Source organism: Triturus cristatus, chromosome 3_1 (genome assembly GCF_964204655.1).
Source record: "Triturus cristatus chromosome 3_1, aTriCri1.1, whole genome shotgun sequence".
Lineage (NCBI taxonomy): Eukaryota > Metazoa > Chordata > Amphibia > Caudata > Salamandridae > Triturus > Triturus cristatus.
This window is the reverse complement of record NC_140583.1, coordinates 138113980-138137543: the sequence shown is the minus strand read 5'-3', so window position 1 is coordinate 138137543 and position 23564 is coordinate 138113980. Positions and strand designations below refer to the sequence as shown.

Genomic DNA, 23564 nt, shown 5'->3' with positions numbered 1-23564 from the left:
TAAGCGAAGGGTTGGGATACATTTTTGGGCTAAGCGAGCCAGTTTAGGGCAGGTTGCAGAGTAGAGACGTCACGGTACTTTGGAGGGGTGGGTAGTCACATACGGGCGGATTCACCCCTCGGGGGGGGGGGGGGGGGGAGAACGGTACACAGGTGACTGATAGCGGGCGCGGGAAGCAATGACCAATGAAGGAAATTACACAGAGGATGCTTGGAGGGCAAGTGAAGGTGAGAATGGGGAGAGGAAGGAGGTCACCGAGTGAATGGGGGAAGAGTCTAACAGGTGAGATGGTTTGAGAATGGATGAAAGGAGAATGAGTCGGTATGGGATGGGGAAAGTATATTTATTGCAGTTATGTACTGTCGAATAAAGTCTAAATGATTGCAACCATGTCCTAATAAAATGGCCTTTTACGCTTCAAGTAACAGCGTGGAGTGTAGTTCTTGCGCGATGATAAAACCTTACGCTTATCGCTTAAAACTGACTTGTGTTGCTCGTCTCTGTTTAAGACAGATTTAATGGCGGCTTTTTGTCTCCTACAGGGGTAGACTTTCGGACGAAGTGGAACCCAAGATCAGTGAAAGCTGAAATTCAGGTAATTCCTCGCTCTTTATTTTGGGGGTGAGCGGATTGCCGGCCCTAAAGCAAAGCTTGTCCACTGATGCCAAAACGTGGCCTGTGACCCGGGGCAGTGAAGGGTGGTACATCACGTGTGGACAAAGTGAAATGAGGGCTTAAACATCTTTCGGGACAGACAACCAAATGGTGATAAAACGTAATGCTGATCACTTTGTGCCCCCCCCCTCCGGTCCAGGTAACCCATCATACCGAGCGTGTCGTAATTATGATTGGTGGTTAAGTCGGTCTTTCTAGGGCATGTCACGTGAGCAATGCATACTGAGTGAATATTTTGGTGTCAACGGCAGTGGCTTTTCTATTCCGTATTTTCTGAGCACGCCGTCAGTCTGCACACTGAATACTTCAGCGAAGAAATTAGCTGTACTGTCGTAATTTCCCCTTGAAACAAACAGTGGTGGGGGCAGTGTTTAGCGTCTCTATGTAGCTCCTTCACCGAGAATAGACATTTGATGAATTTTGAGGCCAGTCCCAGGATTGGCATGTTTTTCATATAAACTGTGTGTAGCAACACAATTTATAATTTGCTTTTTAGCGCCTCGATATATCCTCTAAACGAGCTTCGTGTTTATGGTAATTCGGTGGTAGCGACTAAATAACGGGCCTTCTCCACGCCCGAGTAGTTTTCATACTAAATAACTTATAATTAAGAAGTTTCTTGTTCGGTTTGGAGGGAATGTGTCTAATCGTGGAGGTATGTGCACTAAGTAATACTCTTAGGTAATTTCATCGTTGCTAGTATTGGGCGTTAATAATTCATAAAGTATCGCAGCCTCACTCGAACGACATTTTTTCCTAGATACTTCCATCTGCTGTTGCTACCTCCTTTAGCGGAACGAAATTCACATTGATTGTTGGTTTTGCACTAATCTTTATTTCTGTGTTTAACAGCATTCCGATGTCCGAAGGATGCGCAGTTCGTTCTAGAGAGAGACTATCTTCACAGCACAATTGCGGGTAAATATCAGACCACCTCGGACCTCCCCTAAAAGACTAAATTTCTGTAACGTTCCTTAAACTTTGCAGACTCTTGCGGGGGTATATTAAAGGCCTCACTCCACGAGGACTACACAGTTGTAGTTCATCACTACTTTGTGGCCAACATGCTGTTCAGATATCATTTTAATTGATTAAAACTACCGTGCTTGCTTAAATCACTGCTATGACTTGCGCTCAGTTCCACACGGTGGAAGCATTTAATTTCCTTTTTCGGTCGAGCCTAGGCAGTGCGCTGTTTTTGAGACATGCGGTGTCTCCTTTGTGCACACCCATCGTTTTCATTGGTTCCTTTTTAGGCGAGGGACCACCCTGTCTGCCGAAGGCAGAACCGGAAGTCTGGAGATTTAATGTTTCTGAGAGTGGCTATTTAGCCCGCCTCTCTTTTTGCCTCTCCTCCATTGGCTGGCTTCCTAAACGTAGGCCAGCCATTGGAGGAGAGAACCGTCCCTCCAAATAGGCTCGTCTTTTTCAGATTCGGGGGCGTGTTCCGTGCTGTTCTTTCCACTTTTTAGCCACGCCCATTTTCGAACAGCAGGAACACGCCCTCAAATCCGAAAAAGTTTCAAAGCTTCCATCCGCCATTTTTTAGCAATCACGCGAAGCTCCGAGGGCGTAGCAGGCGGCGCCAGGCTCGGGAATCCTGTGCACAGCTCCCAGGTGCAGCCTGCTCCATGCCCGGCTGCCCTGTGCGCATCACAGACCGACAGCCTCCTCCCGAGGATCCCGGTGGCTGCGCTCCACCCTCAGCCCGGCCGCTATCTTCCAGTGCCGTCCGCGCCGCGGCACCAGTAGCAAACAGCTCTGGGATCGTGCACAACCGGGAGCCCCGTGTGCTCCCGGTTGTGTCCCATATAGTGGCTTTGAAAGTTGACAAATGTTACTGTAAATGACTATGACCCATACTTTCCCCAAAAATGATTATTGGGGTTGTGCGTATCTTTTTGGGGTGAGAGGTCGGTCCGCAGCTTGCCAGTCTACAAACGATTACTATCATCGAACACAGCCACGTATTGAGTGTTTATTGGTGGGGGCTGTTAGAGCCGTAGGTCTGGGTGGAAAGAACCCCCTTTACACTGGAGGTTCATGTACAGCTGTGCACTCACACCGCATGCAGTGCAGGGACACGGCCCGAAGGTGCCTTCGCACAAACAAGGAACCGGTCAGATCGAGGGATGGGGGCACACCACAGCCCCACGGAAGGCCACTACAGAACTGGCTCTCTGCTCCAGGAGCGCCCTCAGCTCTGCGCCCCCCCTGCAGACTCCCTTTTACAGCTGGGAGCGCCCTGGACTTCAGAGCCCGCGCCGTCAGCACAGCGTCGCACTGAAGGCACGGGCGGGGCATTAACCCCTCTCTCCCAGGCGAACCTGCGCCTCCCTTGTGTGAGGCCACCCTCCCATCCACTCCTGAAGCCTTGGTTGGAACTAGGCAAGGAGACTGCATCACGCCACTGCAGGTGTGTGCGTTTGTGGGGATGGGAAGCAGCACAGTAACACCATGCACAATGTGAACATGCCATTATGCAAATATAAATCACACCCCGACAACATGAATTTCAGCCTGCCACCCCATCAATGGTTAATATTCACAGCCGGGTGTATTTACTGCCTTCATAATAAATATGAGTTAGTGAATATAGCCCCAATACTCACCCCGCCCCAAAAAACAGCAGAAACAGTCCTTGGCACCCAAGCAGTCCCCAATATCCTAGCAATTTACTATTCGGAAGCCCACCGTCAGCGTAATCGAATTTAAAAAGTTTGTGGGCACACGTCATATTATATTTCAGATTTCATAATGTTTTCGAAAATTCTAATTGGCCATCACAGAGTTTTACATACTTCTGAGATAAAAAGGCTTAGAAATCACATTTGAAATTGAGTTAAAATGTGTTGATGTGTGTGCTGCAGGCAGTAAAACTTTTTTTTAAATCCCGGTGAAAAGGTCTAGTGTTTTCGGGGGTCTGTTGCCCTTTCGCCAGAATTTTGTAAATTTTTTGCAGTTTTATGTAGCGCTACGTCGACCGGAGCTATTGGAGGGCATTACTGTTCACCAGTTCCATTACACATGGTTTATTCGTTTTTGTAGCCACGAGGAGATTAAGTAATTTGTCTCGAATCACAAGTGGTTGAGCAGACGCCGAGATTCGAAACCGGTTCCTCAGTTTCAAATTCGACGGCACTGGCCATAACGCCACATCCCCTTAACGTCTTCCTAATGTTTACATCTCTTGGTCTTTAGGGTGTTGTAATGTTTCCTATATCTCACTACCTCACAACATCCCTCTCCCTCACTACATCACTGTTTCACTACCTCACTCTCTCTCACTACATAACTCTCTCTACCTCACTACCTCCCTATCTCACAACTTCTCTCTCTCAAAACATCACTACCTCACTCTCTAGCTCACAACCTCACAACTTCACTCTCTCACTCACTACCTCAATCACTCTCTATCTCACTACCTCACTCCTTCTATCTCACTAACTCACTTTCACTCTCTCTTTCACTACCTCTCTCTCTATCTCACTACATCACAACATCACTCTATGCTTATATATCACTACCTCACAACATCCCTCTCCCTCACTACCTCACTCTTTCACTACCTCACTCTCTCTATCTCACTACCTCACTCTCTATCTACCTCACTCTCTATCTCACTACCTCACTCTCTATCTACCTCACTCTCTATCTCACTACCTTACTCTCTATTTCAATACCTCACTCTCTCTCTCTATCTCACTACCTCACTCTCTCTCTGCTAATGCAATAGGTATCACATATGCAAAAAAAAGCTAATGCCAATAGAAATGACAATGCCATTTATTTAGGGATACAAAAATGATAAAAAAAATAATGAGCAATACCAATAGCTCTACCTATAATATTGCCGAGACCATTGCATTGTAAATGCTTGTTTAAATGGTGTTTGGGGGCTGCTGAAAGGAGTGCAGCCCCTCAGAAATGTTTCCCCAAAAGTCTCCCAGTGATTACTTCCCCGACGCTGGGAGAGGCTTATCAAGTGAGCAGCCTGTAGGTTTGTGTATGTGCTGTGGTGTTAGGGGACTCTTGTTGATTGGTTTATTATAAAGCTACAAGAGGAGCCTCGTAAAGTTAGAAATAAGACTGGTGATCATGTTTTTCAACACAGTGCTTTATTGATAATACTGATAGTGACAATGCAAGGTTTACATTATAATGAATAGTATTGTGGGTGTTGGTAATTTTCCAGTTGGTTTAAATTGTGTTGCAATGGTGGATTATAGCATGGTTTCTGCTTTTACCTAAGTGGTGACATACTAACAAAGTTAATAGGCCTGCCTTAATGATTCTGACTCGCCTTATATTGAGAAATTGTATCTAGTAAAGGGGGGGGGTGATTATGTGTTCAGAGTTTGCTGGAGATGTAAACAGTTCTGAGAGTGTCACCAAAGGTTGTTCCATCACCCTCATTGTATATATTTGTAATTAGTGCAAAGTATTTAGAAGTATGCCTGTAATAATAGTACTTTTCCTTTTTATGAAAAAGCACTGCCTGGACAGTGATTTAGAGTTGTTGTTCCGTACCACTGAGCTGGGGGTACTAGCCGGCACCACCTCCCCTGAGTAGTACTTGGACTTCTCTGCTTCGGTACCCTGAGAGAGTCAAGTGCTGTGCACTGCGGGGGTTTGGCTGTAAAGCAGTGGCATCAATTATCTGTGGGTTGCGGCTAGCTAATCAGATCATATGGTCCGGCGGGACTAGTCCCAAAAGAGGAGACGGGTGAATATGCTTCCTTACTCACTCAGAGGGATCTATTCTTTTTAGTTTATGGTGCAGACAATCTAGAGGCACTGTGCTCTTTATGTTTCTCCTAGACACAAGAGGAATGAAGATACACAACTTACATACCACTTCACCACACTGTAGCGGCACAGCTCTCTTTATATTTAGATAGGCCCTCTTGTTTCCTATTCAGCTTAAGCCCTTCTTCACTCTTTTTTGGGGGGGAAGGCTATAATGGCTAATATCCATTAGGCAAGCTGTTTTGCAACCACACGTGATTGGAGATATTTCTGTGCCACATTAGTACATTGGTCACATCACAAAATCGGAGTCAGGTTTCAGAAAGGCGATGCACAATCTGCAGCTAGATTTTCTAACCTGTTCCTTAGTTGAGATATTCCTTCGGGGATGATTCATTGCATTATATTAAATGTGGCTAATATAACAAAACATTAGTACATCGGGCCCATACTTTCTCATTTCAAGTGGAAGCTTACCCTAAATGCTTTAACATTATCCATTTCTGTTGCTTCAAGTCAGTGGTAAACTGACATGCTCTAGTAGATAGCGGGCTAGGTAGGTCGATGACTGTAGGGCCCGTTTATCAGATGGTATTCCCCCAATTATAAGGTTATAAAATAAGACCGAGATTTTAGAAAAGGTGGTAATCTACTGTAAAGACTTAAACATGCAGCAGGATAGAGCTGAGCCGGAGTCACGGGAAAAGCCCTGGAATGGGTGGGGTCCTTTCTTAAGGAGCGAACTTTCCAAATCTCTGAGAGAGATTATTCATCAGAACTCTTGCCCGTGGTGTCCTGTAGGGATCCTCACTTAGCACTACACTATTTAATTTATTTCTCCAACCTCTGGCAGACATTGTGGCTCCCTTAGTAATCTCTATAGTCTCCTGTGCCGAAGACACCCAGCTGGTGTTCTCCGTTGCTCATAGACGTGGATATTTCAACATCTAATCTGTGATCTGGTCTTGGAGAAAGCAGCCAGCTGGATGAACAAGTCCTGCCTGAAGTTCAATGGAGCAAAAGCAGAATGAATGATTCTTGGGACGAACCCTACCATCCACTAAATTTGGATTGGCCTATAGGTTGCCTATCCCAATTCCGAGGCTACTATAAAAAGCTAAGGGATGTGGCTAGAAGACACACGGACTATGGAAGCCCAGGCCACGGAAGACAGTTGCTTTGGAGTATTGCAGTTGCTTGCAAAGTGCTACCTCTGCTCCCCCAGACCTCAAGGCACGTGGTAGTCCAGGCCATGGTTCTCTTGCACTTGGACTATGGCAACTACTTGTATCGGGGATCCCCAAAATGACTTCTCCAAAAATTGCAGATTCCACAAAACGCAGCTGCACGCTTATTGCCGGGACTTGCTAGATCACAATCAGTTAGACAGGGATTGAGAGACCGCCACTGGCTTTCCATAGTCCAAAGAGTGGAGTTTGAGTCACTATGTATTGCCTATAGAGCTCTACAAGGTCTGGGCCTGCCCATCCTACATCGATTTGTTGCTCCCTATACCCCTAAAAGACTACTTCTGTCTGAAGCTTCACCTGGCTTCTACCCCAGCAAGCAAGAGTTCGAAGGGTGGGGGCGTTCCTTTCGCTTTAATGTAGCTAAACTTTGGAATTCTCTTCCCTTGGCCATTGATTGACAGCTAATGAGCTGTGCTTTCGGAAATCAATCAAGATGCGACTCTTTAAATATATCAGATTAAATGGTGCTTTCCTGTTCTGTTAAGTTGTTTCCTCTTACCCAGTGCTTGGTTACCTTTGGATCACCATGCACTTTATAAGTCATAAAAATAGACATAGAAAGTAGAAATACGTTGGCCTTCTGTGTTATAATATTGTAGCGAAGTTAGCAGTGAATCTAAAGATAACAAATTAATAATTAAATGTGGTTTCAAAATAAATTATTGAAAAAGAAAAAAGGTATTAGGTTTTTGCAGCAAGCAGGAGTGTATGCCGTTGAAATAGCATACACATAAAGCAACACTTGGAGTGTTTTGCTGCGAATAATCTTTTATTGGGGAGGTTTTTAGAGACATTTCATAACAAATCACACTTTTGCTTCCCTCCTCGGCATGTTTAATTCCATTTTGCTAACATTACAACAAAATCATTGTATCTGTAGCAATGAAACAAGATGAAAGAGGGTGTGGATGAATTCAAATGTGAGCGCTTTGCAGAGACAAGAAAAGACAAACAGGGGCATATTTATCAAGGTTTTGCATCGTCGCAAGGGCACAAAACGGCGTCACAAACCCTAAATGAGATTTATCTAGTCACGCAAGGCCACCTTGGTTTGAGGAATCTAGAGTAACACAAGGCAGCGCAATCGCTGCCTTGCGTTAATCTGCAGCAGGGAGGCATGCCTCAGGTGGAGTGTAGGTGTTCCAGCACATTTAACCATGGATTCTGACACATTCCCAGATTCACCAACATTAGTAGACCTGGGAATGTATCAGAATTGTACGCCTCCCCACCAGAGGCACAACGGGGAGAAATATCTTTATTTATGGTTGTTGTGTCCTCTTTCTAAGTTTACAGCAGATTCCTACACCTTGTAATCCTCATTGGCTTATGTGACATTCCCTGTAGACTGATTTATACTTGTATGATTCATTGTCTCTGTATATTGTGTTCGTGGTGTAAAGTGCTGACACACTACACTGATATGCTATGAGTAGCGCTAAACAACAAATGCATATGAGAGCGGGGCTACGGAGCGATGTGTGGCACTGGTGGAGGGTGGCAGTGAGGGAATCTGAGGAGGAGGTAGTTGGAGGGGCTGTGGAGCGATGAGGGGCGCTGGTGGAGGGTGACTGCAGGGCTCGAGTCGGGGTACCAGGCGGGTGGATGGCGTCCCCTCACTTATTTTAACGGGAGCTCGATCACTGGAGCAAATGGAGCCACACATTTACTCTTTGGTCTCTCTGGGGCGAGATCGGAGCTCATTCAGAACGTTGCTCACGCGCTGGCTTCTCTGATGCAATGGCATCTAAGGGGTGAGCGAGGGGAGGCAATGAGTCTGATGGTGCAAGCCACCTTTCGTGACATCACTTGCTGTTGTGACGTCAGCGTCACCCCACTTCTTTTTTTAGGACTTGTGCCCTGGGTGACAGTGAGGGAATCCGAGGAAGAGGTCATGGTGTGGAGGGGGAGCTACGGTGAGATGAGGAGCACTTGTGGAGGGTGGTAGTGAGGGAGTCTGAGGAGGAGGTCATGAGGGGGAGAGGCTACAGAGAGATGAGGGGCACTGGTGGATGGTGTCAGTGAGGGAGTCCAAGGAGGAGGTCATGAGGGGGAGGGGCTATGGGGAGATGAGGGGCACTTGTGGCGTGAGGCAATCTGAGGAGGCCTTTCTGTTTTTGTTTATTTCATTAGCAGTCGGGTCATAAGGGCTACTGTGGAACATACTTTAAAGTGCATGCTAATTATATTTACTGCTATATTCAATGTTTTAAGTTTGAAGGTGATTTTACTAATGTTTTTACTGGGAAAAAGCAAAGTGGAGCCCGATGGTGCCTGATATGGGGCTGGGGCCCAAGGGCAGCTGTGAGATAAGGTGCACTGGAGAGAGGAGTAGTGGATAATCAAGCCTGTAAGGGAGAGCGTTGCCGAGTCCGGGCTCAGGTGGAGGTAGTAATGAAGAGGGATTCTCCCTGAAGGCTCGCACAGAGGGAGCCTGTAAGGGAGTGCGTTGCAGAGTCCGGGGTCAGGTAGAGGTAGTAATGCAGAGGGATTCTCCCTGAAGGCTCGCACAGAGGGAGCCTGTAAGGGAGTGCGTTGCAGAGTCCGGTGTCAGGTGGAGGTAGTAATGAAGAGGGATCCTCCATGAAGGCTCGAACAGATGGAGCCTGAGTAGTATCACTTGCCTGATACTCCCGCCTCAGAAACCTCCTCTTCCCATCAAAGGAACATTACATGGAAAGAGATTTGGAAACGAGTGAGTTTTACTGGTCCTTATAAGACTAAGAAGAGATAAAGGAGGGCCCTGAAGCAGGCCTGCCCAGACATATATGCGACAAATCGAGCCCGCTGTGGCCCTCCCAAACGCACCCTTGGTCCACCCAAACAAAAATTCCTGGAGCCGGGCCTGATGTGTGGCAAGAATATTTGTGCATGTTTGTTGTGTGGCATTGCTCTGTGGTGGTGACTGTTTTTAAGCTGCCTCATCTGGAGGCATCAGACTGGGCCTCAGTGGGTTTATCCTGCTGGCTACGATGCATGCTAGTATTTTACAATGAACATTTATGTGCGATGGGGATAGTGATATGTATGGTAAGGGTTGAATGGTCACACAGTGTTAAAGATCCTCAACCCTTTACATTCAAAGAATGGGTGAGCACAGCTCTAAACGGTTTGAAGCTGAAAGCATGGCTCTCCACAGAGCAGCCCTGCCCTGGCACTGCCTCCCAGCTCGTGTCTCTCTCGGCAGTGGCTCCCTTCCCGTGCCCTGGGTAGACTTGGGGGTAGGTTACAGGCTCAGCCCACAGGACAGGCGGCTCTCAGCTTCCCACCATTGGCTGCACTTCCAGCCCATTAGGAAAATGAAGCCCTCTCTCCGGTTGCCCGAACAGCTAATGCCGTTTTCTGGAAACCCTCCTCATTCTCGTTATCACTCCCTGGCCTCTCTCCCTCACACACTCCCCATTCTCTTCATCACTCCCTGGCCTCTCTCCCTCACACTGGCCCTCCTCATTCTCTTCCTGTCTCACCAGTTGGTCGCCCCCCTAAGTATGTGCATCTACAGTCCCTCCACCAATTTGCCTGCCTCTACTCCTTCATTACCTACCGCTGCTCTCTGACACAAGCCTGACCATGTTATTGCATGTTCTTTTTTCTTCCTGCATCGCGTCCTCTTCCATGAGGTCCCCTCCCTGTCCGGAGTGTGTCTTGCTGTGCATTGCCCTCCCAGGTTCTTTCGTGTCCTCCGTCCCCAGACGTGAACCAACCTCTGCCATAGAGACCCTGGCTCTGGCTGCCACCACTGTGGAGTGCTGCTGGAGACTGAGTGAGGTAAGAGCTAAACGTTTTCAGAGGGGATATTTAGTGAGTGGCAGAGTGGCAGCATAGCTGCCAAGGTTTCAGATGTGTAACATTTTCTCATAACTTCAGTGTAATTATGATTGACATTTCAACGATTATGAGCATAGCTGCCATGATTTCAAATTGCTATGTGTGACATTTTCATAATTAAATTGTAATTATGAGTGACATTTCAACGACTATGAGTGACACTTTTTTGCGAGCAAAACTCAAGCAATGAAGACGAGGGAAACATATATATATATATAGATCTCCGTAATTACACCCATTTGAGCAATGAGAAACTCTAAGAAGACTAAAACTGGTGCAAATATCTGTGGCGGCGGACTCATAATTGCAATAAAATTATAAAAATATCACACCTAGCAATCTGAAAGCTTGGCAGCTATGCACTTTGAGGCTGCTCTTTACCAACTGACGTTGGAACTACTCAGAACAACAATGTACAGTAGAACTCTTACTGTGTATCATCTGTGACTTGTCCATGCACATCAAGGGCTGAATCTCTTTGGCATTACCCCCATATAAGTCACGTAGACTGCACAATTTTCTTCTCATGTATAATTCAGATGTAGCTTACTCAAATTATTTTAACTTATGTTGGTAATAGATTTTAATGGGCACATCTAACAGGGGGTCACAGTAGTATAGCACAATACAGCCCATCCCATAATCTCCATGATTATCTCATGTACACCCAGGGTTCGATTCCCTGGCTTTACATCCCTTAATTTTCAGTTTGATTGTTATTTCTTCTTTAATTTAGCCATAATGTATGTGTGGTATTAGTTTGGCAATATATTTAAATAGACACACCTAACAGCATCTCATGTAAGTTTAACATAATTCAGCCTACCTGGTATGCTCAAGACTCACCTATGTACATCTACTTCCTTTAATCTAGATGTATTTCACTTAAATTTTAGCAGCTGACAATCACACTTAACATGCTTGATGTCGTCTTTGTCTTGTATCTATTTATTTGCCCTGCACATTTCTTTATTTCGAAACATTGACCATTCTTGGCCGACATCACTGTGGTAGAACATGCTTCACGGCCTACGAACCAATAATGCACAGGGCTTGATTCTCAGTTAGCATCTTTCAACATTCCATTGCATTGTTTGCTTTCTTTTATTGTAATTAATTTTCAAATTACATTTGTGACGGTTAACACTTAACGTTGTGCCGAATCTCTGTATTTATGACTTTGCATTACATACACATTATGCAGCAACTGTGTTTTGTGCAAGTGTGTTAATGTGTCTCACATGAGTGTTGCAAACAATCATCTAACTGGCCTCCTCCAGGCGACAAACTATCTTATCTTATGCTGCGTGCAGTCTAATTTATACTGTGTGTAATACAATATTTAAATCAATTGCATGCATACTCTGCTTTCTGTCACAGGCTGTGCCCTCATAGCAGCATAAATACAAGTCACTATTCTGTGCGCCAACAAGGATTCAAATCAGTGACCCTCTGGCTACAGACTTAGACATCTGAAGTGATCAAATCAACCAACTGAGTTTTCTGCCAGCGCAAAACATTCCCCGTTGAGCTACGGTTAGGGAGCCTTTTAGCCATTTGAAGGTCCTTATTTTCATTTCTTTACAGTCTCCTGCTGAACTTCATCTATCGTACCCTACCCCAACCCTCTTTCACTTCTATACAGTTTCTCCTCTCAACAATTCATTGTCTTTCTTTGACCTGCACCTCTTACCTACTGTTCCATTTTCCTTTTCACATAATCCCAAGCCTCTGTTTTTATCTTACATTCACCACTCTTTCCCTCACATCTATCTTTTTGAGTTTCCTTTCACCTTAAAATCTTCCCCTTTGCACCAGTTTCCCATTCCGGTGTGTCCTATACCTCACTCTTTCATTTTCTCAGAGAATTTCACTCCGTTACAGGTCAGATGCTCGCCTACCTATCTTCTACCGTCACCTTCATGCTTCACAGTGCTCTACTCCATTCAACATTAAGTCAAACTCTTAATCTCTTCTTGCCTATGTCTCAAATGCATCTTTATGAGTCTAATTTTCTCACTTCCATCTCCTTTGGTTTTACCTCTTGAGTGCAACTAGAACTTGCATTCTATCACATTCCTGTTTTCCTCTCGCTTCCACCTTTTTTTCTCACATTCGTTGTTTTCTAGACACCCTCTCGTCCCTAGTACCTCTTCACTCCTCTAATTGCTTTCTCTTTGTTCTCTTCTCATCTCTCCAGTTGTGTCTGGTATCATATTATAGGACAATGTGTTTCTTGTGCGAGAAAGAATATGCACAATACCAGGCAGAGCTGTTCTGGACCAGCAGATTTAGGTAGTGCGAGTATCGCTGTGAAAGACCTATATATTAATCTCCTGACATCTTCTTGATTTGTTGCCTTTCTGTAGCAGGCTCTCGTGGCCTCTTGTGTGCTTGTTTGTTAATTTAATGCCCGCCAGTCAGCTATTATGATCACACACATTTGTTTTTATTAGGTATATCATGAGTGCATTTAAGCCCATTATGAGATTTAACAAATTTGATTTTGCTTTGGGGTTGTGCTAAAAAAGTGGCGCAATCCCAATGAAAAATCTGGGCCTCAATTAATTTTACATTGTTTTTAAAACCCTGCCACAAAGAAATTGGCAACAAGGAGAAGCATGTTAGTGGATCTTTTATGCTTAATTGGTTACAAAGTCTGCATTTTCTAATATTTTTATAGGGTTAAGGCATCTTCTGCAGAGGTGCCCAGTAACTATCAGGGAATAATAATTGGTGAGAACCCTGGAGGTCAAAGTATTTCTTGGAGAAATTTCTGTTATGTGTAGTCCCAGATCTGACTCAAAGTAGCATAGAAGGTTAATGTGCCTGCAAAGCACATCATGTAATATGCAGATCATGACAGATTTGTTTTAATGTAGCTAGGTAAGGTTACTGCTTTGAACACAGACCCTTTTGGTACTTGCAGTTCATAAATAGTAAGCCTTTTAATCTAGCACAGTTAGCTTTGTAGGATATGTCACTGCTAAAACTTTTAACCCTCACTGACTCATGCAACACATCTTGAACACTGATTGACACGCTTGCATGATTTATTTTCAATCTGGATGTTATGTAAATCGCTCTGAAACCCTGCATTGGGATGTGTAGCGTTATAAAAGAAAGTAAAGTAGTGCTATTTAAATTGTGTTTAAATACTGGGACAGACCAACACATCTGAGATACTTACAGTTCATGCACTTACATAAAGGGGCCAAACAAAGTCAAAAGCATGCCTCTCTTAAGTACCTGTGAAGAGATAACCAGCTGTGTGCTTTTGTTTCCCTCCGTTGTATTTACTCTGGGGGCCCAGCAGGAGCTAAATTATATCTATGCCCGCAAGCACTGCACTGCTCACAAAATGTACCTCGCCGGCGAGTTGCCACGCTATGACAGCTGGGACGTGATGTGACGCCCCCTCCGTATGGTCATCAATGTACAGAATGGTCAGATAACAAGACAGTGGGGGTTACAAGGTCTAGGAGTCGCATGCCCTTCTTAGCTCACTGTATTTTATTGCAATTTAAACAGAGCAGACTACAAGCTAACATTTTAAAATGCATGTATTTATCCGTTATTCTTTTTATTATGAATATCTTTCTTTTTCTTATTCTTTCAAGCTTACTTAAGATGAAGCGAATAAAACCAAGTGGTGCAGCCTTTAGAAAAAAGAAAAAGGCCAGAGAGGAACAATTAAAAAAGTATGAAGGTGCACTACTGAAATACCTCAGTCGCGAAACAGAAACTACTAGTACTACTACTACTGTTACTGAAGCAATTTCCGATTCTGAATTTAAACCATCATCAAAGTCAAGTGATCCTTCAACTTCAACAAGTGATCAGGGGTGTAACCAACAAGAAATTCCAGCTGTTGACTTAAAAGATGTTGGTCTTTGGCCAAGTAGGATTAAAGATGACACGCGTCTCTTACTGGTAGGACAAGGGGCGTCTGTGGTTCAACATCTAGATTCTGATTTTGGTGATGTCATTTGTGAGGGTGCTTTAATCAAAGGACGAACCAGAAAACTTACACGCGAGTGGTTTTTTCAAACTCTGCCAAATAATAAAAAAATGTTGAGATCGTGGTTGGTGTACTCTCCTTCCAAGAAAGCTCTTTACTGCTTTTGTTGCAGACTATTTGCAGACAGAAGTCATTCAAATTTTGATTCTACAGATGGATTCAACACGTGGTGGAAACTCAATCCTATAATTTTCGATCATGAATCTAGTGTGGCCCATGTTCGATGTTTCACACAATGGAAGGAGTTGGAAATTAGAATCCGATGTGGAGCAACAATTGACAAAAAGGCACAAGAACCAGTTGAAAACGAAGTAAAGAAGTGGAGGGAGATACTTTCAAGATTGTTGGATATCATTAGATTCATAGCTAAACAAAATTTGGCTATACGGGGTCACCGAGAAGGAATTCATTGCAAGACTGATGATGAACCTGAATCAACAGGAAATAGAGGACATTTTCTAGAATTAGTTCATTTGTTGGCGAAATACGATCCAGTGCTACGTGAGCATACTGTAAGAATTAAGCTGGGAAAAAAGTATGCTAAATCCTATATGTCGCCTACTATCCAGAATGAGTTTATAGAACTTTTGGGAGAAAAAGTAAGAAGCAAAGTTATCGAGCAAGTGAAAGAAGCAAAATATTTTTCTATGATATTCGACAGCACCCCTGATATTTCTCATAAGGATCAGACGAGCCAAGTTTTACGCTATGTTATGATCAATGGAAATAAAGTGATGGTTGTGGAATCATTTGTCGATTTCATTGAAACAAAAGGTAAAACCGCTGAGAATATTTCAACTATGATTTTGCAGAATTTAGAAAGCAACGGAATTGATATTCAAAATTGTAGAGGACAAGCATATGATAATGCTGCTGTGATGGCTGGTCAACATACTGACGTTCAAAGACACATCAGGGAAATTAATGGAAAAGCAGAATTTGTCGCATGTACAAATCACTCGCTGAATTTGGCTGGTTTACATGCAGCTTCTGTTGCTGTGAATTCTGTAACCTTTTTTGGAACTGTGGAGCGTTTGTTCATGTTTTTTTCTTCCTCGACCCATCGCTGGGATATTCTGACTTCAGTCACTGGCCAAAGTGTCAAGCGTGTAATAGAAACTCGGTGGAGTGCACGGGGAGATGCTGTGAGTGTTGTAAAAAATAATTACTCAAAAATCTTAAGTGCTGTAGAACGTTTGACTGGTGAAGAAGAAAATAGAGTTACCAGGTCAGATGCTGGTGTGCTGCTTGTTGCTTTACAATCTTTTTCCTTCCTGTGCTTTCTTGGCCTGTGGGAATCCGTCCTTGTAGAAATTAACGACACTCAGGTCTACCTCCAAACCAAAGGATTGAATATACAACAATGTGACCTAAAACTCAATGCTTTAAAAGCATTTCTAACTGAAAATAGGTGTGAATTAGTTAACAATTCAGTAGCTTACGCCAAAGAAATTTGTGATGATCTTGGGATAGTCATGGATCGTCGGTGTAGAAAGAAGAAACTAATGGCAGGTGAAGAATCACGAGATGCCGAATTGTCATACGAAACTGAGTTGAGGAGAGAAATGTTTTCTTCACTGGACAGAGTGATCCAAGAAATCACCACAAGATTTCTACAACTTCATGTTCTTGCTGAAAAATATGCTTTCCTTACTCCATCGAATCTTTTGAATGATAAATACGAATGTCAGCTAAATCATTATCATGATGACATTAATGAGGAAGAGTTCCTCGTTGAGAGAAAAAGACTTCAGAGTTTTATTTCTGTTGCTGCTACGCAACACGAAACAGAGACCTGGAAGGACAGTCCCCTTGAACTTTTGCAGTTTATTCTAAAATACAGTCTTGAGAACTCCGTTCCAAATATTGTAATACTACTGCGAATTTTCCTCACAATTGCTGTAGGTGTTACTGGTTGTGAGAGGAGTTTTTCTAAATTAAAATTGATTAGGAATTACCTAAGATCTACAATGAGTGCCTTACGTTTAAGAAATCTTGCCATACTGTCTATAGAACAGCAACTGAGTGATGAAGTAGACTTCGACGATGTCATTGATGATTTTGCCAATAGAAAAGCAAGAAAAATAAAATTTTAGAATGTTGGATTTAAGTTTTACTTGAAAAATAAACATAGTGTTTTCATTTACTTTCCTATACATCATTTAGAATTTTTGTTGTATTTTTGGTGTGTATTAAGAGGGGCTGCTAACTAAAACAATATTTTTTTTATATTATTAAAAGACCTAATAATAAAGTCATATTAACCTTAGTGTTGTTTTCAGTGAATTTACTATAATGAATTCATGTCTGTCTTCCTCCCCCCCCCCCCCCCACCCTTCTTGTGCAGTGGGCCCTCCCGCCATGTTTGGGGTACAGATTCTGAGGTGGGCATGCGGGACCCCAGGCCTCTCATCTGGGAAGAGGCCAGAGCGGTCTTTGGCACCGAACGACAGGTTATTGATAAAGATCTGATTGACTGTCCTAATCCTCCGCAGTTAACCGGTCAATGGACCCTCCACTCCCCTCCCTTCACACACCAGCAGGGGGCTGAAGGTAAACCCCACCCGGCAGTGTGCAAGCCTTGCCATTCCGTACTTGACACATTATTATGATTTTACTGTTCTTGTAGACTTTTAACACTGTTGGTTACCATGAAAGTAACGTGAAAACAAAATTGCAGAATAATTTAATATTTCTTGTTTCTTCTGAATATTCAAGGAGTGCCGCAGCGCCGGAACAGTTTGTCCCGGGTCTTGGATAGAGTTGAACAAGTTCCCATGGCCCCCACAACTGTGTTTAAGGATAGTGATCATAATGTGTCGCCCCTCCCTGTATTTTAGCTTTGGGCCCCCAGGCAGGCTGTGCATCATGTGTGTGCTCAGGCTGCTGTGAAGGAGAGATGCACTATTACAAGCTGGTTTTGGGTACCAAGAGCACATGTCTTTTCATTCCCAGGGAGTTGGTTGCTGCTGCTTGGAAGTAATGACAGGGATCGACCCCTGGTTGTTGCCTTTGGGCCACCAGAGTGGGCTTTGTATCCGGTCTGTGTTGGCAAGGTGGAGCTGACTGACCCCTTTGTGCTGCGTCTAGTTTTAAGGGCACACAGTGAGGCATTCCCTGTGAATAATTAATTTGCAGTTTTTGAAAGATAAAGAATCACAGGCTTCGACACTGTTAAGTTAGTTTTGGGTCCACAGAGCACATCACGTTTGTGCAGGTCCCCACTGCTTTAATGAGGGCGACCATGATGTATGGTCATTTAATGTCAGCTGTAGATGAAGGTTACATGAACAGTGTCATGTATGTGCATGTTTGCATTGTGTTGAGGGGATTACCAGGTAATTGTTCACGCAGCTCTCTGATGGATGTCACATGCGGTTTTTCTGAGTACCCAGATAGATCATGCAGTCTGTGTGTTCTCTTTTGTACTGCCAGTCACCGCTGTATTCAACTGTGTAGCCTTGGACCGTGTCATGTATGTGCATGTAAGTTGCATGATCAAGGTAACTATTAGCGGCGATACTACGTGTCTCTCGGACCTCTTTGAAGTGCATGCCTTCCCCCACCAATCTGAGGGATAGCCCCGGGCGCCACAAGCTCTAGCTACGCCACTGCTCTAACATGGTCAGATCAACACCTCATCCTAATCTTTATGCATGGATATGTTAACTCCAGAGCACACACTTGAACCCTTGCACCTTGGAAGCAGTGGTTCAGATCCTAGAGCAAACTCCAAAGCTTCCATCTTGACTTTACCTTGAGAGCAAAAGTAAAAAGCAACCTGCCCCGTCAATGTCCCATCCAATCCTGCTCAATGTGCATAGAGCACAGTAAAGGAGTTATGAGTCCTTCTTTTGTTGATCCAGTACCGAAAGAAAGTAAAATGCTAAAAGATAAAAATGAAATTGTTTACCCCACAAGTAAGGCAGAGAAAAAGTCATTTGATGCCAGTTGGATCACTGCTGCAAGAAATCTTATGATGATGAAGCTAAAACAACATATCTACACCAGCTGCACAAGCACAAGCACAATCATCTCGGCAGGGAAGCCGAGAGTAGATAGCACTCCTCTAAGGAAAATCAGCCTCGTCGTGTGTGAAATCCTTATTGCAAATTGTTCATGACCTGGTCTCAGAGGTCAAGGAATCCAAGGGAGTGATACTGATGCTGTTTTTAGCTGACTCAGTGGCTGTTTTTACTTTTAAAAGGTGAGAGATATTAGAGAGGAAATTGAATGAAATATGAAGAGGGAATATCAGAACAGGCAATAAATATAATGGACACTTATGCAAAACTGGCGGGACTTATGCTTAACAAAACCAAGACATATGCCTTCCCATTAAATAGTGAGGGTACGCTCCCAGCGGATCTCCCCGTGGGCCTGACTTAGTCCCCTCGCTCCTTTAAATACCACAGTGGTCAAATATATCATATGTTAGCAGACCTGAGGGTGGGCAATCTGTACCTGGTTTTAAGGTCCTTAAAAACCTGTGTGCAGTTTTGGCGTGCCCTTAACTTACCTTTGATGGCTCGTATAGCTCTCTGAAAAATGATCATGCGTCCTAGACTATTATACAACTTTGTGAACTTTCCTGTGACAGTCACGCCTACGTGGTTCGCAGAGCTAAACCAGACACTCGGTGAACCAATATGGGATGGAGGGTGGAACAAATTATCCTTGGAGATATTGCAACCAGCACCAGAGGAGGGGGATTAGGTGCACCAGACTTCGAGTTGTACTATTTATCGTCCCAACTGCAATGGCTAGCCCAGTGGGTGGAGGGTAGAAATCTCGAATTGCTGAAAGATGGATGGAGAAACATCCCAAATTAGCTGGAGGCCAAGCTGTTGCACCAAGCGGCTATCGTTCCCAAATCCAACGTGCTTTTACAAGTGACACTATATTTTTGGAAGAGATGTCACTGACACATAAACATGGACCATCCCTATGCTCCTGAGATACCACTAGTGGGGATCCCATATGGAGACCTGTCACCTTAGTCACGTGACTTCAGCTCACAGAATAGACAACAGTAGGGATAACCACGGTGGGAGATTGCTTTCATTTAGGGGCATTAATACCCATAGATGACCTTATGTCTCAAACTAATCTCCCACATGGGCAATTTCTGATGTACCATTCTCTGACTAAGAAATTTGGGGACTTATGGCACAAAAACTTTCAGGAGCCGCAAATGCACGGAGTGCTTTAGACAATCTTGATGTTGGGTGCAGCTAGACACTTGATTAAATGGTTATATAGGTCCCCATTAGACATAGTAAAGAAACCACTGGACCGTACTCGTAAGAAATGGGATGAGGTTATTGGGAGAGTACTAACGGACAAAGAATGGAGTAGGGTGTTAGAAACCCCAGACGAGTATCCAGGAATTCTAACTTTAAAGCGATACAATTTAATTATATGCACATGGTATCCTGACGCCCCACAGACTGAATATCACAAGAGGCGACGCGACACGGTGTTACCCTAGATGCGGAGTAGCGGATGTGGGGTTGCACATATGACCTGGGAATGCATGAATTTGAGAGAATTCTGGAAGAAGGTGTGACAGTGAGCCTTTTCAGGGGCCCACCAGTGCAAGGGTTCGCCCTTCTTTGTCCTTTAGTCCTCAGACCAACAAAATAGAGATTGGCACGGAAGCTGTAATATCAAAACAATAGTTTATTATCACTCATGAGTGGGACTACATCTATACAGAACCCTCAGGCAGTACACGGATTACAGAAACCAGGGTGCTTTTGTACACCTTTTGTTTCAGTGTAAGCATGGAGACTCAAAAAGAGGCGGTACAAGTATACACAAGAATAGCTATTCACATATATGGACATATAGAAATCACTTAGCCAACAGAGTGGGAGGGTAAACTAAACTGCTTACATCAGTTGGAATAGCCTGACAGTTATACTCTGAACAGGTGCATTCTAACAGCTACAGGCCTTTCTGAGCATGCGCAGTGCTCTGGCTCAGTACTGAAGGAGTTAACTATAGTTGATGACTCAGGCAGAATAGCAAAGCAGGCGACAGTGAAGACGGAAAGAGCACATGGGGAGCACATGGCTAATTAAAATGGATGCCAAAACAAAATTGCTTCAGCTCATGCTAACAGAGATTTCTGCCGATTTCCACAGACGATCCTTTTAGCATTAGCTGAAGACATCTCTTGATTTTGAAGGAACAAGGAAAACATCTTGCACATCAATTTTCATCATATCGCTAACTTCTTGGTCTAATACATATTGGGCGTTCACATTCTTGACGTTGTGTCTGGTGGGTATACCAGCCGAAATACAAAGGGAACAAAGCATCGGGCCACATTGTATGCATAAGCAGCATGACAGTAGGATCGCACATAGTAAACAACCAGTCTCTTTCGGCAACAAACTTTTCCGTGGGTCGCAGCTGATATCGAGATGCACCAGGGATCATGTGGTCTGGGAAGACTTCCTCAGGTTGTTCAGGTGACGTAGCTTGGTCTCTCTCTGAATCCAGGATGTCCCGATAGTCCTTCAGCGCAGCAGGTTCCACCAAGGTGGACGGTACCTTCTTGCAGTGGGTGGATTGGACCCAGTTCTTCCGATTGGTCACTCGGACTGCAGTTCTGGTCGCCAAGAACACCTGCTCGGGGCTGCGCCACATCGGGGATAGGGAATTAGCTCTCTGGAAGGACTTTGTCACGACAAAGTCACCTGGCTGCAGATTATGGCCCTCACCCTTTGACTTGTCAGGAAGAGCTTCTCGAACCTGATGATAAATAGAAGACAAGCTGTCAGTTAACTGAGACAGACAGGTAGTTACTCATCAATACACAAGGTACATCATGTATAGGGCGTGGCTTAGAAATCCCCCAAATATTCTTTGGCCACCTCATACGGTGTGAGGCCAGATCGTGTATGTGGCACCGATCTGATGGATAGCAAAGCCAAGGGCAGTGCATCAGGCCATTTCAAATATGTGGAAGCCTGTATTTTAGACAACTTAAGCTTGAGGGTAGAATTGTATCATTCCACTAGCCCTGCTGACTGTGGGTGGAAAGCAGCATGGAACTTCTGCTTAGTTCCCAATCCTTTCATAAGGTACTCAAAAACTTGCCCAATGAAATTGGGTCCGTTGTCACTCCACAAAACTCGACAAATGTCAAATCTGTGTAAAAACTCCTTTAAAAGCACCTAAGCTATAGTAAGAGCTGTATTATCTTTCGTAGCGTATGCCTCTATCTATTTACTAAACGCACAGAACACTACTAGAACATACTTCAAGTTATTACAGCGTTCTAGCTGGATATAATCCATTTGCAGAACCTCAAAAGGTGCTGTTGGTATTGCAAACCCTCCTGTTGGAGTTTGTGTTCCCTTTCCAGGATTATACTGGAGACAATTCAGACAAGAATGGACTATCTTTTTAGCCGTGCCGGCAATCTCTGGATGATCCCAAACTTGCGTCAGCAACTTCGCTATGGAGGATGCGCCAACATGTGCCGGCCCATGTGCCATATGAATCATGAAGTGTAAATAGGCTGTGGGTAGTTTCCACCTGGTCATGTCTTTATTTCTCCAACAGCCCTCATCATCCATTGTTCCCTCCTTGGACCATTTATGCAGTTCATCAGCAGAGGCAGATCGCTGCAAGTCCAGCACTTCTTGCCTGGCATCATGCCAACGTTCAGCCTGTGACTTAACCACGTACATGGATGTAGTACTTCGCTGCATTGCAGTGTCACGAGCTGTGTGATCCGCGAAGGCATTGCCCTGTCCTATTTTATCAGTCACTTTCTTATGCGCACTACACTTTCATAGGGTATGTCAAGGCAGTAAGGGGATTATGTACTAATTCTCCTTGCACTATTTGTGTCCCGTGTGATGTAAGGAAGCCTCTTTCCTTTCAGAGTAGCCCAAAATAGTGAGCCACTCCAAGGGCATATCGGCTATCGGTGTAGATGTTAACAGGCAGGTCTGTGCTAAGCTCACATGCCCTCGTCAGTGCTATCAACTCAGCTGCCTGAGCTGACTTCTGTGGGATGCCAGCTGTCTTGACAACCGTCTGAAGTGTCGTAATTGCATAAGCAGCTGATATCGTGCCATCGGGCAACTTCAAGCAAGACCCGTCAACCCACAATTCCCCATCAACTTCAGAAAGAGGCACATCTTGTAGGTCAACCCAACCCTTTGTCTGTTCCTCAGTAAGGAATATACAATCATGAGACTCTTGTGACTGAGACGGAGTAGCTGGGAATGGCAATAGTGTAGCCGGATTTAAAGTCGAACAATTTTTCAGTGTGATATGAGAGGCCAAGAGTGTCAGTTCATATCCTGTCAAGCGAGCAATAGTTAAATGCTGCGTTTTCGTCTGGTTCAACAGGGCATCAACTGAATGAGGCACTAACACAAGCAATCTGTGTGATAAATAAGACTATTCCCTCACTTTGACGTATGGACACAGCTGATGCCGCCACCGCTCAAACACCCAGGCAGCGCTGCATCAAGGACAACTGAGAAATATGCACAAGGACTCTGCTCATCACCGTGTGTCTGTACTAAAACTGAGAGAGTGCAACCGTCCCTCTCGTGTACATAAAGTGTGAAGGGCTTAGTTTAGTCTGGTGTTCCTAATACTGGTGCAGAACAAAGAGCTTGACGTACCTGCTGGAAAGCATCCTGACATTCAGTAGTCCATGGGAGGGGCATTGGAGTGTCTTTAGTCAAAAGGGCCAACAAGGGTTTGACAATGTAAGAAAAACTAGGAATCCACTGCCTACAAAAGGAAGTAAGACCAATCAGTGCACGAACATCCTTCTGAGCACGGGGCACTGGTGTGTCTAAAATGGCTTGGATGCAGTCTGATGTGAGTGCACATCCCTCCTTAGACAGGAGATGACCTAAATAGGTAACCTGCTGTCTACAATATTGCAATTTCTTCCAAGAGAGTTTATGATGATATGCAAGGAATGATACCAATGACAATATTCCCTCTTCACACTGTTCAGTGGTATCAGCAGCCAACAAGATATCATCAACATATTGTAT

At 44.3% G+C, this 23564-nt stretch overlaps 1 protein-coding gene and 1 non-coding gene across 4 annotated transcripts in view; both read left to right on the top strand.

Annotated features, from left to right (window-relative positions):
• The window catches only part of LOC146859836 (zinc finger MYM-type protein 1-like), a 59752-nt gene that overhangs the window by 15513 nt on the left and 20675 nt on the right, over window positions 1–23564 (top strand). The window contains exons 2-5 of one of the 3 annotated variants that reach the window (XM_085643577.1): window positions 543–595; window positions 1528–1593; window positions 10342–10442; window positions 14123–16792. In XM_085643577.1, the coding sequence (XP_085499703.1) occupies window positions 14133–16619 (2487 nt within the window). In that variant the 5' untranslated portion in view covers window positions 543–595; window positions 1528–1593; window positions 10342–10442; window positions 14123–14132 and the 3' untranslated portion in view covers window positions 16620–16792. Of the gene's footprint in view, window positions 1–542; window positions 596–1527; window positions 1594–10294; window positions 10443–14122; window positions 16793–23564 lie in introns of those variants that run through there. The other 2 variants (XM_085643576.1, XR_014978728.1) reach the window with 2 other exon arrangements.
• On the top strand, window positions 720–791 carry LOC146859837 (small nucleolar RNA SNORD2). Its single transcript, XR_014979345.1, has one exon. It is a non-coding gene; the product is annotated as a small nucleolar RNA SNORD2 (small nucleolar RNA).